The 19,334-nt window shown below is 40.8% G+C and overlaps 3 protein-coding genes across 4 annotated transcripts; 2 read left to right on the forward strand and 1 right to left on the reverse strand.

Annotated features, from left to right (window-relative positions):
- Positions 1-1,833: 1,833 nt before the first annotated feature.
- LOC139204470 (protein FAM240B) lies at positions 1,834-8,767 on the forward strand. Its single transcript, XM_070834504.1, has 3 exons — positions 1,834-1,966; positions 3,559-3,680; positions 8,601-8,767. The coding sequence occupies exons 2-3, from the start codon at positions 3,559-3,561 to the stop codon at positions 8,710-8,712; spliced, it is 234 nt and encodes a 77-aa protein (XP_070690605.1). The 5' UTR covers positions 1,834-1,966; the 3' UTR covers positions 8,713-8,767.
- A 262-nt stretch (positions 8,768-9,029) lies between these two features.
- Positions 9,030-13,746, reverse strand: nudt18 (nudix (nucleoside diphosphate linked moiety X)-type motif 18). The gene is made up of 7 exons (XM_070834141.1): positions 13,696-13,746; positions 12,580-12,752; positions 11,875-11,985; positions 11,695-11,797; positions 11,299-11,422; positions 10,828-10,952; positions 9,030-10,565 (listed from the first exon to the last, which is right to left on the reverse strand). The coding sequence occupies exons 2-7, from the start codon at positions 12,748-12,750 to the stop codon at positions 10,183-10,185; spliced, it is 1,017 nt and encodes a 338-aa protein (XP_070690242.1). The 5' UTR covers positions 12,751-12,752; positions 13,696-13,746; the 3' UTR covers positions 9,030-10,182.
- A 335-nt stretch (positions 13,747-14,081) lies between these two features.
- On the forward strand, positions 14,082-16,195 carry sdhaf1 (succinate dehydrogenase complex assembly factor 1). 2 transcript variants are annotated; one of them, XM_070834246.1, is made up of 2 exons: positions 14,082-14,251; positions 15,320-16,195. In XM_070834246.1, the coding sequence occupies exon 2, from the start codon at positions 15,698-15,700 to the stop codon at positions 15,944-15,946; it is 249 nt and encodes an 82-aa protein (XP_070690347.1). In that variant the 5' UTR covers positions 14,082-14,251; positions 15,320-15,697; the 3' UTR covers positions 15,947-16,195. The 2 variants fall into 2 exon arrangements, with proteins under 2 accessions (XP_070690347.1, XP_070690348.1); XM_070834247.1 differs by lacking the exon at positions 14,082-14,251 and adding an exon at positions 14,533-14,586.
- Positions 16,196-19,334: the final 3,139 nt, after the last annotated feature.

The raw sequence follows: 19,334 nt of genomic DNA on the forward strand, positions 1-19,334 counted from the left end.
TAAGATAAGATATGGTAAGATATGGTAAGGTAAGGTAAGGTAAGGTAAGATAAGATAAGATAAGATAAGATAAGATAAGATAAGATAAGGTAAGATAAGATAAGATAAGATAAGATAAGATATGGTAAGGTAAGGTAAGATAAGATAAGATAAGATAAGATAAGATAAGATAAGATAAGGTAAGATAAGATAAGATAAGATAAGATATGGTAAGGTAAGATAAGATAAGATAAGATAAGATATGGTAAGGTAAGGTAAGATAAGGTAAGATAAGATAAGATAAGATAAGATAAGATATGGTAAGGTAAGGTAAGATAAGATAAGATAAGATATGGTAAGGTAAGGTAAGATAAGGTAAGATAAGATAAGATAAGATAAGATAAGATATGGTAAGGTAAGGTAAGGTAAGGTAAGATAAGATAAGATAAGATAAGATATGGTAAGGTAAGATAAGGTAAGATAAGATAAGATAAGATAAGATAAGATATGGTAAGGTAAGGTAAGGTAAGGTAAGATAAGATAAGATAAGATAAGATATGGTAAGGTAAGGTAAGGTAAGATAAGATAAGAGCTCATTGTTTAGGTGAACACTCAGGTGCGTATAAGACGTCACCATCTAATGTGCAGGTAAATGAAATGGCTGGATTCACTCCCTGTTTACTACATCGTCCACTGTATTTACCTCTAGAGGCCTTAAACCGTTAGCGTCTCCAGGGTGACGCTGTGTGAGGTCTGACTCGAGTGATGTCACCTGAGTCGGCTGCGGCTGAAGATCGTGGTCTCGCTATGAGCGACTACATCTGTCAGTGGAAGCTGCGTCATGAAGCTACAAACTGCGGTCAGACTCTTGTTTGTTTCACCGTTGCCTTTAGCTCCCTGTGACATTTAACCGTTTATTGTCTGACACTAACTAAAAGAGCAGCTTGGCAGCCTGTGGCAGGAATAACGTTCATGTAACATACATGTATGAAACGTACATTTATAAATCAAAATGGCGTTGTGGGAGTGTGTTATACAGCTAGCTGACACTATGCTAGCTAACGTTAGCTTCTGTGTGTCGACGCTAAATCGTGTTTACTAGCTAATACGAGCCCTGACAGAGGCCGCACTTAGACACAGCCCTGCTTTCAGCTAAATGCTAACATTGATGTGCTAATCATGTTGATGTTTAGCCTGTGTGACGTTTACAATGTTCACCATCTTGGTTAGCATGCTAACATTAGCTAATTAGCAGTAAACACAAAGTACAGCCGAGGCTGATGGGAATGTTTTTAATTCTGCAGGATTTAATTCCACATGGGATCTTTTGTTCCTAAAACATAAACAAACATGAATACTATCATTTTTATAAATATATCAACAAATAAATGATGCTGATGCTGGTATATGTTGATGTGTTATTATTGATTAAATATTATATATATATCTTTTACTTCATATACTTAAAGTGCATTTTGATGCCAGTACTTTTGTACTTTTTGCTGTTACTGAAGTAAATGGTCTAAAGCTCGTCTCCGGCTGCCGTCTATAAATATGTTCTTTCATTCATCAGAGCTCTCCCTCCATCACCATCCTCTGTTTCTCACTCGCTCTCTGTTCATGTCCGTCTCTCACCCCCCCGAGTGTCCCTGCAGATCGGTTAAATCCCAGTTAAACCCCAGATACCAGTACAGTAAATTCACTGGGTGGGAGGGAGAGAGAGAGAGAGAGAGAGAGAGAGAGACACAGAGGGAGAGAGAGAGAGAGGTTTCATATCCTGGTTTACAAGCTGCTTCACATGTAAAACATTTATTTCTGCAGGGAGGGGGATCTGACACACACACACACACACACACACACATATACACACACACACTTACACACACATATACACACACACTTACACACACACACACACACACACACACACACACACACCATCCACCCAGTGAGGCTGGCGGACGCTCAGCTGAAGCTCTGAACAAAGGTTTGTTTTTGTTGTTTAATATTTCACCAGTTTGTCGTCAAATGATGTTTTAACTTTTCAGGTCGTTTATTAGAATCAGATTCAGTGAAGAACAGATTTATTTATCTGCTGCTCTCACGTATAGTCACTGGCTTCTTTATACCTCAATAACAGCATTTTAAGCATCAAATTAATTAAAAATATTAGTCCTTTATTCATTAGATGTGTTTTACCAGAGGTGTAAAGTAACTAATGACATTTACTCAAGTACTTTTATATTATATCAACATTTCTGCTATTTTATACCATCTCAGAGGGAAATAATACACTTTTTACCTTCTTTATATTCATTTGATAACTGAAGTTACTTTGCAGAGTCAGATTAATGATATAAAATAAATAAATAATAAATCTAATACCTTTCTGACATCTTAGTTAAAATTCACAAGCAACGAAGCAGCAGATAAAATCATTTACCAGCTGCAAAATAAGAGGCAGTATTTCACTTTTTTGGTACTTTAAGAATATTTCTATATATAAATATTCTATATTATATATATTTATTATTATAACAGAGTATTTCCACACTGTCGTATTATTATTTCACTGAAGTAAATGATCAGAGTGCTGGAAACACGTCTGCAGCAGCTGTGCACAGTTAATATGGTCGGATGGATTAAATGGTACATTCATAGGATTATTATTCAGCACATGAAACCTTCTGGATAAATGTCATTCATTTATAGTTCGTTAGAAGTGTTATACGACCATCTTTAATCATAATGTAACAGTATTATAGTAACAGCATTAGTATCAGCGGTTTATCTGCACTCTTATTTAAGTTTTGAATGCTGTCATTTTAAATGTAATGGAGTATTTTCGTGCTGAAGTACAAGATCTTAATACTTGCTGATGAGTTTTGATATAAAGTGCAAGTTAACACCAACAGAAGAAAGTGTTTTCGCCATTTGGTGGAAATTTAACATTCTTAAGTAGAAACGTTGAGCTACTTTTACTGTACTTGAATATTTCATATTACTTTTTCCTTTTTATGCTGTAATAGTTTATTTTTTCTAATGTTGCCTAATATTTATATTGTGTTTAGTAATGATTTTTATATGGTGAAACTACTTTTTGATGATAAGTACGTGCAAGTTTAATCTACACTAGACTGAGTTTTAGATTTAGGTTGTTGAATTAGCTTCATATCATGGTGATTCTGCAGGATTATTAATTTAAGGCGATAGAAAGTTTGGGATATTGATTGAACCCTTAAAAAGTCCAACAAAAGATCCTAAAGGTTTTACATTTAAGAGGGAAATAATGTTCTTTTAACGTCACTACATTTATCTGACAGCTTTAGTTACATTTCACATAAAGCTTTTATAAATATGATCATGTTTTAGATGAAACTACCAAATCTATCATTCAGAGGATCCTTATCTCAGGAATAAAAGTCCAATAATAGATGTACTTAATAAGGAAAAGTTCTCAGTACTTGTTCCACTGCTGGTTGTCTCTGACTCCTCCAGGCTGCGGTCAGTGGCCTGGAGGGTGTAGGTTAAAGGTGCAGTGCAACAAGTTCAGTGTTGATTAGTGTTTTGTTGCTGCAGATGAATCTGGCTCTGATCCATGACAGACTGCACATCAAGACGTTCTGGGAGAAGAGGATTAACAGTGATTGTCAGTATGCTGAGAGCGAGGAGCAGAGGATGAAGAGCAGCAAGCTGAGGAAGTAAGAAACAACACACGGTTACACACACTGTTACACACACAGCTACACGCACACACACAGCTATACACACACAGCTACACACACTGTTACACACACTTTTAGACACACAATGTTACACACACACACACTGTTACACACACAGCTATACACACTGTTACACACACTGTTAGACACACTTTTAGACACAATGTTACACACACACTGTTGGGCACACTGTTACACACACACTGTTAGATACACAATGTTACACACACACACTGTTACACACACAGCTATACACACTATTACACACACTGTTAGACACACACTGCTACACATACACACTTACATACACACTGTCACAGACACACAGTTACACACAAATTTTTACACACACACACACACACACACACACACACACACTGTTAGACACACACATTTACACTCATACTGTTACACACACAACCAGTCTGAATGTCCAACTCTGATTTAAAAGAGTAAAAAAACTCAGATGTGATGTTTGTGTTTAAAACTCCTGCTGGACTGAAAAAACTCCTCAGAGACAGAAAAGGAGAAGCTGGTGTGAAACAAGCAGGAAGTGGAAGACGAGTCCACATTACAGTGTTCTAGTGTTCTCTAAGAACCATGTTTGGATGACGTTGTGTTGTGCTCCAGTAAAAGTTAAGCCAAGTTCACCGTATTTTGCCAGACAGTCCGGCGTGTTTAATGAGTGGCCTCATCAATATTCAGTCCAATCCAGTGTGACTGGATTGAAGCCTTGACTGGACAGTAAACTCCTCCAGCACGACGGTCTGACCGAGTGCTTGTCTGACGGGTGGATCGATGGTGGTTTTCCAAAACCAATTCAATTCACCAGTCACACCTGTTTTACTCTGTGATTGGGCCGCTGTTGTGGAGGTGAGAGAGACGGCCCTTGTCTTTATTTCCCATTTGAACAATGCATCACATCTCATGTCGTATGAACTGGTTCTGTTGGGATTACACCCCCTCCTGATGGAAACCCACCAGGCCCACACCTATAAGTTTACCTCCCAGGCTCAGAGGGAGACTCTATTCTGGGTAAAGTTTTATTTTTTTTACCTGAAGACGGCGAACTTTGAATGCCTCTGTGACCAAACTCAGAGCGAATGTGGTCGCAGTTGTGGAGGACATGTGACCGTCTGGCAAATAGACACATCTAAAAACAGATGCTCTCATTACAAACGGCCTCTCATCTCTCAGCGAGCTGGAGGACATACCAGGACAAACACACACACACACACACACACACACACTCACACACACACACTCGACCCTCGCAGACAGTCTGGTTGTTAAAGGTCTCAGTGATGATGATCACTAATAAGAGGAAACATCAGCCAGACTGTAACCTGAGCTCATCTCACCCTGTAAACTGACAAAAAATAAGTGACCATCAATAGTCCAGAGTTTTATAATCCGCAGATGTTTTAACTGCCGTCACACAGTGTGTGGTCAGACATTCTTTACAATTATCTTTTCTCTGCCAAACATCCTTTACCATGAAAATGTACTCTGTAAAGTACAGAGACGTCGTGTGACAACTGTTAATGTTCACTAATTTCATAATAAATGGTCATTTCGACGACTCAAAGCGCTTTTACATCACATCCTCATTCACCCGTTCACACATCATTCGTTCAGGAGGAATCTCAGTTGGAGGAGACTCTGCTTTCTCGCACATTCACACACTGAAGCTGTTTCAGTAGCAAGTTGGGGTTCAGTGTCTTGCTCAAGGACACTGTGACACGCTGACTCATAGCAGCCGGGGATCGACCCAGCGACCTTTTGATCGATGGATGACCCGCTCTGCCTCTGATGTTTATTGTCACTCCGGTTGCACCTGTGTGAAATTCCCCATTACAGATGTATTTAAAGACATATGAAAATATAAAATAAAGATCTATAAATCAATGTAAAAACAGAATATGAGATAATGAGGTATGACAGCAGTGAATACATGTATGTATATTCATTACACGGCTTTGTTGAATACTTGATTCTGATTGGTCAATTAAGACGCAGGTCTGATAGCGGAAAGCAAGAAAACCATTTCTAAATCAATAACATTGCTTTTAAGTCAGTATTTTATTTTCTGTCAAGCTGTTGGTTTATTTAGTACGAAGCTGTGAAATAAGCGGTGTCATTATTGCAAAACGAACTCCTTCAGGATGATTTGATATGAGACGATTTGACCTCCGCTTCGCGTTGGGAGTCCTGCATCATCCTGTCAGAGTTCATTTTGCAATAATGTCCCTCACATAGAGCCAATAAATATAAAAATATACATCAAAACATAATGAAGTCAGTAAAAGGTGCTTCTGTAGTCAATAAAATATGTTTATACAGTCACTTTTGATATGGTTCATATAGATTATCACCACACAATAAACAAAAATGGTCCTAAAAAGCACTAAAAGTGTTTCTTTGGCTTGAAATGCTCTATAGAACCTCCCCTCAAAGGTGCTGCATCACAACTTTTTAAAATGAAAACCTTTATCCAACTAAACTAAACTCCGAAGAACCATATAGGAGTTTAACAGGTTCTTGTAAACAGATGAGATGTTCTATAAGAACCGCTGACCCTTTTCTTGTGTGTGTGCAGTGAGACTTTGATCTGCATTGTGGAAACGTTGATAAGCCACAGCGTGACAGTGAAGTTATCGGCAGGCCGGTTCTCCGTCATCACATTATAATGGGATGTTGTGGCGTACGGTATAGATCCTCCTATTAAACCTTCACCTCTTAGCGTTACACCAGCTATTAGCCCTATCCCTCCTAACTCCAGTCCTCTCCTCCTCTATCCCCCTTAACCTCACACCACCTCTTCAGCCCAACACACCTAATCCCCCTGCTATCCATTACACTGAACCCATAATCCCCTGCCTATCAATACCATGTATCCTCTAATCCTCCAGCTATCTATTACCGCGTACCCCCCAACCCCGCAGCTATGTGCCCCTCCGTCGCCTCTAACCCCGGCTCTAGTCCCCGCTAATTGTGTATGTTATGTGTGACCCGGCTGGAGGCTGGAAAAACGTGTTGTGGAGAGTGGAGGTGATAATCACAGAGCGATGACGGATGGCGGCCGGCTGACACGCAGACAGAAAGCTCAGATACTCCGAGGCCGAAATTAGAAGATATTCAACTCTAAATAATAACATTAGGACTTAATCGGCTAACGTGGAAGGGAAAGTTTCCACTTCAAGCTGGGACCAAACATACATTTTTACTCTCTCTTTTCTCAGTGAGCTGCTACAATTAGTGGATCTGCAATCAATTAATCAATACAACGGCTTTGATAATTGATTAAATGTTTTAAACCTAATTCGGACAGGATGAAAGGTCCCATATTCTGCTCAATTTTCGAGCTCGACTTGTATTTTGAGGTCCTACAAGAGCAGGTTTACATGATTTAATGTAAAAACCATGTTTGGGGACAGTCGGCCTGCTGCGGGGCTGGAGGAGGTCACATGATCAGCACATCCCCTTATGACATCACAAAGGGAGCCAAATCTAAATGGCGTGTTTACAGAAAGATGGAGCAGGAGGAGTTACTTTCTCTGTGATCGCTCATTTTAAATTTCAACAGCTGCCGTCATTAACCAGGAATTATGATTCTGGGAGACGACGTAAATAAAGATTTTATCAGGTTACAGGTGACGGCTGGGCGACATGTTTGTGAGCAGAGAGTGAAGCACAGTTTCTTCTTTGTTCAGTCGACAACAAGCTGCATAAAGACCCAGTGATGATGATCAGAGAGACACTGAAGGCAGCATGAACACTGAGCAGAGGAGCAGACTGTCTGTCTATCTGTCTCTCTGTCTCTCTGTGTCTGTCTGTCTCTCTGTCTCTCTGTGTCTGTCTCTCTCTCTCTCTGTCTCTCTGTCTGTCTGTCTGTCTGTCTGTCTCTGCTGAGGTCAGGAGGATTATCAGCAGCTGAGAGAACAAATGGAATAATCCAGAAAACTCGACAGGAAGGTGGTGAAGCGACGGTGAGGACAGCTGACAGTGAGGGTTAGGTTACACACACACACACACACACACACACACACACACACATTTACTCACGTACACTATTCCTTTGTCTTTCTGTCTCTTCACGTTTACATTTTACACACACACACACACACACTATAACACAGTGACACTGATGTGTGTGTGTGTGTGTGTGTGTGTGTGCTGGACTGATGGTGAAGGGGAAACGCTGATGTGACGGCGATAACACTCCAGCTGTCACCAAGACACCAGATCTGCCTGCTGGACACCACAGCAGCACATTTAACACCAAATATGACCTCACCGGGCCACAGTGGGGGGGTCTGTGATTCAATTTAGTATTTATCATATTTTGAACTCGTGTTCGTGTCACTTGCACCAGTTGTGCTGGTGTTTGTGTCGACCTGCCCGGTGGAAACGTGCTGGTAGTTAATCTGGTTGGATGCAGCTCGTCTGCTTTTATGAGATTTATGTTTTTTTTGTGCGCTGGTTTGGCAGAAGGTTCCTGGTTCGAGCCTTGAATCCTTCTGTGTGGAGTTTGCATTGGTTTTCTTCAGCTTCCTCCCACAGTTGACTGGTGACTCTGGTTGTCCGTCTCTAAGTGGCGACCCTGTGATCGGCTGCCACGCACTCCAGGGTGTTCGCCGCCTCTCGCCCAGTGACCCTGTGACCCTTAATGATAAGTGGTAAATGGTCTAGAAGCACCTTTGTAGTCATTTCGACTACTCAAAAGGCTTTTACATCACATCCTCATTCACACATCATTCACCCCAGGAGCTGGGGATCGAACCCCCGTCTCCCTTCACTCACCTGCTTCGTCTCTGCAGGCTGCGGAACAAGCGGCCGACCGTCTACTGTGTTCCTCTAAAACCTTTGTGTGTGTGTGTGTGTGTGTGTTTTCAGGCTGAGGGGGGAGTGGCTGGTCCGCCTGGAGAACCGAACCAAACACCTGAAGAGCCTCAAAGACAACTACGTCAGGAAGGTGAAGGTGGAGACGCCGGCTGACCAGACATGAGCTGAAGACGCACTGTGTCGTCCTGATGTTAAGAAATAAAGTGGCTGCAGCTTCATGTGTGAGATTAAAACTCTGATGTTTGTTTTTTATTTGATTCTGCAGACTGAACGCTGCTGAGGTGAGTGACTTGTTTGCAATAATTGTGAAACAATGCACAAAATATTGAAACTAAAGGTATAAATTCTATTTTCTTGACTAATTGCAGTTTTGCACAGGTTTGGATTTGTGAATCATGATGAAAAACAAACATGGAAACTTTAATGATGAAGAGATCAGAGCTGTAACACATTTGATGAGACAAAAACCTGTAAATTATCATTTTAATATGATTAATAATATTAATATTATTCATATTATTATTATTATGAAGCAGAGATGACAGGAACATGGAACTGAAGCTCCTGCTGACTCAAAGCTAACAAACAGTTGGTACATTTCCTGTCACAAACAGTTCGGCGTCGTATTCATGCAAACTGATTGCAAAAATGCAAAAAAAACTGTCCTGAATGTCCTGAAAACCCTCTCAGACGACATGTTGATCATCAGACACGAAGCTGAGATCCATCTGAACATCTGAAAAATTATAAATATAAATTCCTAGAAGTATTAATTTATAGTGTTTCAAAGATGGAGCCAGTGATTTTGGAGAATCATTGTTGATATGCAGCAGCTTAGCATGTTTACATAATCAGCATGCACCACATTTACCGTCCCTCTTCCTCCTCCTCCTCTTCCTCAGAGTGCCTCCTGGTGCTGACTGGCTGGATTAGTGTTGTGTGACTTGTTCAGCGCCGCTTTGTTTGAGGCCCACTTCCAGAGCCATGGCTGTATAGACTATATAAGAGAAGTGGACGTAATCTCAGTGAAGCCGATGCTGAAAACCCCTGGATTCTCTCTAATGTCCAGCAGGGGGCGACTCCACTGAAGTCTGATTGGATGGAAGTCTATGAGGAAATGAGCCAACTTCTCATTTATCAGCTCAGTGAACATTTTGCTGATGAGTTTCTGGTCTCAGTCTCTAGTTTACAGTCTTCTTCAACACAGCAGGACGTTCATTTAGTAAATTATGATCCCGTTTAGAGGAAAGTAGATGATAAAGCAGGGGAGGATTTAGGGTGGGGCTACGTTGTGCCATGAAACCACGATGGCAATGACCATAAAGCCAAACTTGAGGCCTCAAAGAGGCGGTCCACAAACCAGTGGGTGGCTACGTCCACTTCTTTTACGCAGCCTTAGTACACAGAACGGTCAGCTAGCGCACTGTGAGGAGATATTCTCTGAATTTGACTCCACCTTTAAAAGCGTAATCTTAATTCTAATAACAGATTTTAGTATTTTATTGCTCCATTGACATTTAAACTCTTACTAAAATTACATTTCTTTCAGAATAAAAGCTGCTTTCTTAAAGCTAACGGTTCTTTTCACAATAAGAGTGCTCTTGTTAAATCCCAGAGGTGTGGTATCATTTGGTCAGTACATGCTGTGGACGGGTAAGATCGAGGTGTTTTTGGTCTTTTCCAGCAGTTTCTCTCTCAGAGTTTGTTTCTGGACCTCAAGCCAGATGTATCGAGGGTTTTCCACGGGCGGAGGCCGTCCCGTCCCCGTCCACTGCACCTTCACCCCGTCTTCGTTGCGTTGGACGTGGTCGGGCACCAGCGCCACCAGCGAGTTGAAGCATATGCCGTCCGTCTTTCCATGCTGCCGCCCATTGTGCTGCAGGCTGAAGACACCCAGGGTGTTCACGTCTTGGTCGTAGTACACCGACGGCATGGCTTCCTGCACCACCATGTTGGCCGCCCAGGTCACCGCATGGGTCCTGAGCGCCGCCGCCGTGGGGAGGTGGAGCGCCGGGGCTGCAGGCCACAGGGGAGGGGGGTTAGTTAGTAAAATGGAGGAGGTTATTGTCCATGAAGTTTTCATTCTGACTGGAGTTTATCTTAAAGATAAAAAACTGTTTTGTCTTCAAGATGAGTTAAAAACTTCTACAAATCTTTTTTTAAACATTGAACAAAAGAAGCCAAAGCTGTCAAATGTTACATTTTGACTAAATTGGGGCTTGAAATACACCAGAAACCTGAAGAGAATTAGTTTTTTATCTGATAAGCAATAAGTTACCTTTGATGAGCAGGACCCAGATCTGCCCCTCGGCGTTGGTGAAGACCAGGACGAGTCTCTGCACCACGTGACGGCAGCTCATGTCTACTGGTAACGTGACAGGATGCCAGGGATCCTGATGGTACCTGAAAGCAGCACGGCAGCCACAGTCAGCGTCAGTGTTGTAGACCATGTTGATTATCAATCAATCAATAACATTATCTCAAGACACTTTTGAGCAGGTCAAGACCAAAACTCTTACATTAAGAGAGATGAACGTAATTTGATGAATTACATGAAAAACTTTGCTTGGCCTTCAACTTAATAACCAACAAAATAAAGCCAGGGTGGGTTCTGTAGGAAAAGCCTGAGATTTAGTTAAATCTTTGTGTTCTCCTGATGTTTCAGATCACTTTTGTTGGTCCAATGCAGAGATGTGTTTAGCCAAGTTTAGAACAGAGACTAGAAGCTCCAGAGCTGAGGGAATCATACTTGAGTCCACAGTCGATGAGTCGGAGGATGTCCCGTCCTCTCAGGGGGAGGGCAGAGTGTCTGTCCCACCAGGAGGCCTGAAGAGACTCCTGATCTGCTGCATTCAGAGTCTTTATACTCCCACCTGACACACAGGGAGACAAAAAGAGATGATGATAGAACTAAGTGGACAAATTTACAGTGAAGGAGTATTAAAAAAAAACATGTTTCTGACTGAAGAGGGACAAAATAGTCTGCAGAGTGAGAACTGGACATGTTATCTGGTCCTCATTTCTTTTAAAGGCTTTTGGGGGTTCAGACTCAGGTTTAGGTTCAGTTTAGAGTTGGGGGTTTGGGAATGGATTCTCTCAATGATGGTCGTCATGTGAGTGAGTGTGTGTGTGTGTGACCTCTGACCTGTGACTTTGGCCAGGAAGATGAAGCGGATCCACTGTGGTCCCTGCTCCTGGATCAGCAGCAAGGTGATTGGCTCACAGTCAAAGCCCGACTCCTCCTTCACCTGCAGATGAACAGAGCTTTACCTCAGGTAACCTGGACAGGTGTGTGTGAGTGTGTGTAATAATGTGTGTGTCTCACCTCCCTCTTCAGTGCCTCCTCCAGGCTCTCCCCCACCTCCACCCTCCCTGCAGGCAGGTACCACTGCTTATAGCAGTCCTGCTTCGCCTCCTGCACCATCAGCACCTCCTCCTGATGAACAACACACCCATAAAAATGTCTTTCTATTCCTCTGAGGACCCTTATTGACACACCAGTTATTCATTCATCCAAACCTTAATCATCATAAATAAATTCCTAATCTGAACCCTGAACTAAACCTGATTCTAACCTGAACCTTAAAATTAACTCTGAACCTTCAAACAGTCATTTCGAACAGTGAGGGACAGAAAATAAACTCATTATGTTGGATTAATCCTCACAAATATAGCAATACAGGCCACACACACACACACACACACACACACACACAGCCTGAAGCCTCTAGTCTGCAGCAGAGATGAGCAGTGGGCCTGCAGAGGTCTGATGAGCTCCACATCGACACATCTCTCAAAATTGTATGATTTTTTAAAAACCAACAATGAATTAAATACTAAATCTACTAAAAAGTAAAAACAATTCATCTATTTAAGTCACCTTCTGAAACCAAACTCCTGATGCGTGCTGTTACATGATTAACTGTGAATACTACATATACAGTAATACTACATATGAAGGTGTAACTTAACACATCACTCCTCTTACAGTCTAACGTTTCAGAAACAGGAAACTGTCAGGACAGGTAACCTTGTCGTTGAAGATGACGGCGCAGACGATGTAGGTGACAGTCTTCCTCAGAGCTGCCGGTTTGCTTTGCTCCAGGCCGACGTCACACCCGGTGACCTCTGACCCCTGCCCGCTCAGCAGCCTCTCCACCTGCTCCTCCACCTGCCGCCGCTCCTCCTCCGTCACCTCCATGTCTGCAGGGACACACAGGACAACACACTTTATTCCTCACACGTTTTAGTTGTGATGTAAATGTTATGTGAGTGTGTAACAGACTGCAGATAATAGCAGACATGATTAAAAGTATATAACTAATGATTATGGTTATATCAAAAACACATTGGGTTCAAGGTTCACCTTTATTGTCACTGTACATTACAGGATCACACAATTAAATGGGCTTGAAGCAGGGAAAACTAAATTATGGGCCTATTGAAAGGAAAATGTACAATTACATGTAGTATTTTCTGCATCTAAATATAATGAAGTGACAATGTGATGAAAGAGGTTGACATGTTGTACTTTGGCTGCCTGGTTGGTTCATTACATCCATACAGTAGGATGAACATCTCAACAACCGGACAATGAGTACAAACGTGAAGTTTAAGTTTGTGAAGTTTAAAGTTTTTCTTCCCACTGTGTCATGGAGGAGATGGCTTTGTTTATTTTGGAGGTTGTAGTTTAGTTTTATTATCATGATATAAAGCATTTGCTCGAAAACTAAATGAGAGACAGTGAACTGATAAAATATCCAGACAGGCTGATATCCAGCATTAAATGTGTAGCAAATGTTTTAAAACTAAATGAGGACAAAAACTACAGACATTGGATTCTTAAATAGGCAAATTTCTGAATGGAGTCTGGTGCAGCAGACTCACTTTGTATCCTTCAATAAGCACATTGATTACATGTTTTTGGACACGACTTTGAAAACATTTAACAATAAATTAATCTATTTATGTATAACGCTATATAATGTAATAAAATTGGAGAAGTCTGACGACAGAGTGAAGCTAACGTTAGCTAATGTCATTAGAAAATCGAGAAAAAACACAAGTTTTTCCACTTTTAGCTTCTAACTTCGGAACCGAAATCAGCAGTTCAGAAATAAAATTCATAATTCATAAAAATGCGAACCTGTCAGTATTTGTTTTGCCGTGTTAGTTTCCCATTCAGTGACTTTGCAGTTGACTGCTGCTGCCGTGTTTTGACATTTGACACTTACAAGTTAAACAGGAAATACACTTCCTCTTCCGGTTCGTGGTTTTCGAAATAAAAGCCATAGTGGACATATGTAGCCCCGGATTAGGCGATGGGTAAGATTCAATATATATAAACACGCTCTATGCTAAAACATATCTGCATGACTAATAGTACATTGGTCTGTGTGCTACAATTTTCGATAAAATCTCCCCATTTACGCCCTTTGTAACTTATTGTGACCTAATAAGCGTTTTATTGTGAAGTCTCTCACCGGATGTCACAGTGTTTGTGGTCAGCGGCTCCACTGTGGTGTCGTAACGTGCAGAAAGGTCGCACAGAGGCTGCGTTCATTAGCTAAAACACACATTTAAACCAAAGCAGAGCAATTTGTAGATTTATATTTCGGGAAGTTAACTAACTGATGGTTTGCTGACGGAAACAAACAGTGTTGCGCTGCTGAAACGGTTTGAATCGCTTTGCTAATCCTCAGGTGAGTTCACCTGGTTCATGTCTTTGCTGTTTTACCCTCCAGCTCCCTGATTTCATCAACATTACACGTGTGTCTGTTGCTGTGGGTTCAGTTAAAATGCTGACAGCTGGCTGACAGTTTCTGTGCGCCTCTAACTTCATTTTGAAACCCATCTTATATCCATATTTACTACCTGCTCTAATTCTGCATTATTCAAACTTCTGGCTCGTATTAACACATAAACTCACAGGTTACCTGTATTTTGTGCTGCTTCTAATAGTTCTCCTACATCTACCATCATATCTGCTGCCAGGCTACCTCAGAAAGACAGAAAACATCCACAGAACTATAGAGGGGTATGTCAATCTGTGTAGAAATGGATTTGTAATACATATTTGTGGATCTAATCATTAATAAAATGAACTCTACCGTCATCAGGTTCATGTTCAGGTTTGTTTCTGAAACTGCTTCAGATTATTAAATTGTGCTCCGGGTGACTGAATTAGGCAACAACTTGTTGATACTTGTATGAATCGTTTTATTTCTAATCTGTGTCGTCTGTGTTATTAGAGCTCTAACATCATAAACATTCATTGATCAGTTGATCAGCAGACAGTCAAGAAAAAAAACAGAACAGACAGAAAAGTGAATTTTTTTCTTGATTATTTTTATGATTGTTAAAGTATGTTAACCCTTTAAAAAACTAAAATAAAATCTCCTCTCACCTGAATATTAAACAGGTGCGTTTGGGGAGTGAAAATGAAAAAAACTTTATTTATGTTGTTGTTGTTTTTATTTAAATATCAGACTTTTTGAATGTTGAATACATACAAATATGTCACCTGCACTTTTTTGTGATTTGTGACAGGAATTTTCCACAATTTTCTATAATTTTTAAGTCAAAATGTTTAATCGATTAAATGAGGAAATATTTTGCAGCTATTGTATCTTTATTGGTTCCTGCAGGTTTTTACTGCAGTGTTGGACCCTTTTTCTGACATAATGGGAAAATTAAAAAACACAACATCAGTGAGAATCATGTTGTTCTGAACAATCATGTGACCTCAGTGTGTGTTTTTATTCCTACAGTCAAACATCAGATCCTCTTCAGTCCGCTCTGCAGCGACACCTGAAAATCTTCTCAGCCAATCAGAGCTCCCCCTGCACCCCCTCAGCCCTGAGACATCTGTCGGAGAAGAATGAGGCGACGAGGCTGTTTGTAGGAGTCTAAGAAGAGAGTCGTGGTGCATTTAGGGTCCTCTGTGTTTAATCTGTACTTCCAGCTGTACACTCATGACACATTCAGGGTTCAGCACCACCTTCAGTGTCAGTGATCAGTGACCTCCTGCGAGCTGAAAACGTCGGAAGAAGTTGGAGGTTTTCACTGATCTGACCACAGCAGCGTCTGGTGGACATCAGGAGGAACCGTCAGCCTGTTTCCTGTTGGTTTCTGGGTGAGTTTGTCCGATGGCGCGCCACAGTAAGCTGCAGAAGCAGGTCCTGGCTCTGTACCGGCAGTTCCTGCGGGCCGGCCAAGACAAACCGGGCTTCATCCCCCGCATCCGCGACGAGTTCAGAGAGAACGCCCGCATCAAGAAGACGGACGTGATGCACATCGAGTATCTGTACCGACGGGCACAGAGACAGCTGGAGCAGCTGAAGGACGTCAACACCAAACAGCTGGGCACGTTCTCCAAACCCGAAGAGAAGAGCTGATCTCTGACCTGCACGACGCCACGTGACCCTGAATTACACAGAGAAATACCTCTGAAAGACTTTGTTGCTGCCAACATGTCATGCTGACATGCTGCATTCAAGTCCAGTGGGGAAATACATGCTCAATATGAAGAAAACGTGTGACTTTTAAATGCAAATGTGCAAGTGAAACTGTCTGTGACTGTTGAGAGTCATGAAAATGAATAGACTTGCTCAGACTTCACGTGATCATAATGATAATAATAAACTCAGTGATGTGGAAAAGATTCATATTGCAGTTTTTATACGGCATCATAGAGTCATTAACATGTTAAAGCTTGCGTTCATGTAAATAAAATAAAATCCTCTAGTGACGCTGTACTTAGACACAGTGGTGCTGACAGATTTCTAACATGCTGACTGATGTTTAGCAGGTATAATGGTGACCATGGTTACCGTCTAAGCGGCTGAGGCTAATGGGAAATACTTTCAGGTATTTGGTTATGTCGGCACAAAGTTTCATGGCAGTCGATTCAAATATTTAGGCATTTTATCCTGGAATAAAGTGGTGGACCGACTGTCACTGCCACCCCCAGAGTCACACCTCCACACTGCACATCCTGTAAGATCAAAATGAAACCTTTTCTCATGAAAAAAAGACTATTTGTGATCATCTTACAGTGAGTCTCTTCAGTTTAAAGCCATGTTGAAAGCAAAAACTTAATTGTTGAGGCTACAGTTTTATCAATAAACCTTACTATGGACCGGTCATTCTATTTAGGCCTCCACATATCCCATGTACCAATAGTTTATTGTTGAATTTTCGATCAAACATGGAAATATTCTAATTAATACCTTTAAACTAAGTCTACTGTGTAACTTTCCGGAGGGTAATATTGTATTTTTTACTCTGCTTCATTCACCTGACAGCCGGGGTTATGGGTTACTTTACAGATTAAGATTTTACAAACAAAACATGACTCTACCCAACAGTATTACAGTAATAAAGTATTAAAATGTGCTCCACCTCCACCAGCTGTGACAATAACAGGCTGCATCAGTAATAATACTTTATACTCTATAGGCCCAGCTAGTACTTTTTCTTTAATGCTTTAAGTTCAATTTATTGTTAATACTTTTGTACTTTTAATTCAGTAAAATATTGGTTGTACCTGTTTTGACCGCTGGGCGGCAGCAGCGGTCTGATTCAGAGACAACCGACAAAAACACAAACGAAGAAGAAGGGATGTAAACAGGAAGTAAGACATTTTACATCCTTTAGCGACAGAACAGCTTCTTTCTGTCTATATCTGTAAAAATAACGAATTTAGCTTCAATTATTCAGCACAGCGGACGGTTTGAGGTTTAGTTTTGTCCTCTGGTTTGTGTTTTTAGCGTTATTTCCTCCCGTTTTTCGGGTTTGCAGTCATGTCGGGGTCACTGAACTCAGGAGGAGAAATGACCAACGCTCAGCTAATTCAGCAGGTGAGACAGAAAACCTTCATAAATCTGTTCTGACAGCGCAGATTATCACCTTTGTGTTATATCAATATGCATTATCTGAGCTCACGTGTTCACAGTTGAACAGAGCAAACAATCAATCGACTAATGAGATAATAATGAGCAGATTAATCGATAATGAAAATAATCATTAGCTCCAGTCTGATACTAAAATGAGCTCCATCTCAACCAACTCACACAGTAAAATCCTGTTTTTAAATGAATAATAATCTAATGATGAATAAATAACAGTACTTTTACTTTGAATACTTTAACAACATTACATGTAACAGAGTATTCTTACTTTGGGGTATTAGTACTTTTACTAGTCTTGATATTTCTTCCACCACTGATTGAACCCACATGAAATGTAAAGAACAAATGTCACTAAGAACAAAGTAAAGGACAGTTTTCTAGAGTTAACTCGCTGAACTGAATATTCTGAGAAACAGCAAACACAATGGACGTATAAAAGGATGTGGGTGGCAGAGAGAAACTGGACCAGTTACAGGAAAGTGAACCTAGAAGGTAGAAGATTGGAGGAACAATCAGGACAAGCACTAAAACATCATCTTGTAAAACAGCTGTTTTGAAAGTGAATATAAAGCATAAAGTCTGCTCATCATTTTGAAATGTCTTCCTCCTGTTTGCAGATGGCGCTGCTGCGCTGGCTGTCCTCTCAGACTGAGGCAGACCGGGGGATTTTGATGGCAGTGACGGGCGTCCAGGTCGGCAGAGAGCTGCTGAACCGGATTACCGGCCAGGACAAAGTGGACGCCTACAAGGTACCAGTCTGCCTTTGGTTCAGATTCATGTAAGGGAGCCCAGAAGTGTCATTTTCTGTTAACAACTTTATTGAAATAAGCTGAACAGAAGAATGACGGAACACATTTCAGTTGCAGAATAATGAATCAGGGACATTATAAAAGATTAAATTATCTATAAACATAATAATAACAAACTAATCAAATGTGCTTCAAACACATCAATTGAAAAAAGCATGAAACTTTTGAGTATTTATAAATGTTTTCTTAAGTCAGCTGTGATTGGCTCCATCTGCCCTGTGACTCTAAAGGATAAGCGGTATAGACAATGGATGGATATTTTCTTAACAGGCAAAGAGGTTTTATAGTGACAAATCATTCTGTTTTCTGTATGGAAAAAATAAAAAATAAAATTGTGTATTTAGAAAAATAGATGTATCAAAGCAACAGAATATTAAATATTGGTGTCGCAGTGGCTTCATAATAAACAGGTAAAACACTGAATGTATTTCAGTTTTATAAAATGAGCTTAAAGCAGAAATCAGGAATCTGTCTCATGTAGCGTCTGTGTTTTTCCTCAGAGAGAGTGCATCCTGACCATCTCACAGTTCATCCGTGACAACCCGCGAGCGTCGCAGGCCCAGATCAACTCAGAAGTGGAGAAAAGAGTTCTGCTTTTCGCTGCTCAAGTCAAAGCTCTGGAAAAGGCTCCAATACTCTGAACTGCTCCACGCTTTAATACACATCAGAGGTCTGAAAACCTCGACACTGTGGGCACATTTTATATCTTTACAGCTGTAATCCTACATTTTAAAACACTTCTTTTATATTATACAGTATGTTTGTCTAATTGTTCAATGTATGTTTTAAGCTTCTTAACTAATTAATTAACTAATTCTTTTCATCCAGAGAAGAAATCCTGAAATGGAGCTCTGCACATGTGAAGGATATAATTTGGAAAATCAGCGAGTGTTAATTTCAGTTGAAAAGTGCTTGAATTTGGTCTAATGAGGTTGAAGAAGCTCTGCAATGTCCCTGTTTTCCTTTGTGTTGTGGCCTTAAAGCTGTGTGTTGATCTGACTCTTCAAAATAAAAGCTGAAAAGGGTGAGACATGTGAAGACATGTACTGTTGCATACAAACCAC

The sequence above is a fragment of the Pempheris klunzingeri genome, chromosome 7 (assembly GCF_042242105.1).
Source record: "Pempheris klunzingeri isolate RE-2024b chromosome 7, fPemKlu1.hap1, whole genome shotgun sequence".
In the NCBI taxonomy this organism is placed as follows: Eukaryota; Metazoa; Chordata; class Actinopteri; order Acropomatiformes; family Pempheridae; genus Pempheris; species Pempheris klunzingeri.

Coding starts and splice junctions, on each gene's coding strand:
- LOC139204470 (XM_070834504.1), top strand. CDS start 3,559: ATGAATCTGGCTCTGATCCATGACAGACTGCACATCAAGACGTTCTGG. Junction 3,681..8,600: donor AAGAGCAGCAAGCTGAGGAA/GTAAGAAACAAC, acceptor GTGTGTTTTCAG/GCTGAGGGGGGAGTGGCTGG.
- sdhaf1 (XM_070834246.1), top strand. CDS start 15,698: ATGGCGCGCCACAGTAAGCTGCAGAAGCAGGTCCTGGCTCTGTACCGG.
- nudt18 (XM_070834141.1), bottom strand. CDS start 12,750: ATGGAGGTGACGGAGGAGGAGCGGCGGCAGGTGGAGGAGCAGGTGGAG. Junction 11,798..11,874: donor AGGAGGCACTGAAGAGGGAG/GTGAGACACACA, acceptor GTTCATCTGCAG/GTGAAGGAGGAGTCGGGCTT. Junction 10,953..11,298: donor CTCATCGACTGTGGACTCAA/GTATGATTCCCT, acceptor TGCTGCTTTCAG/GTACCATCAGGATCCCTGGC.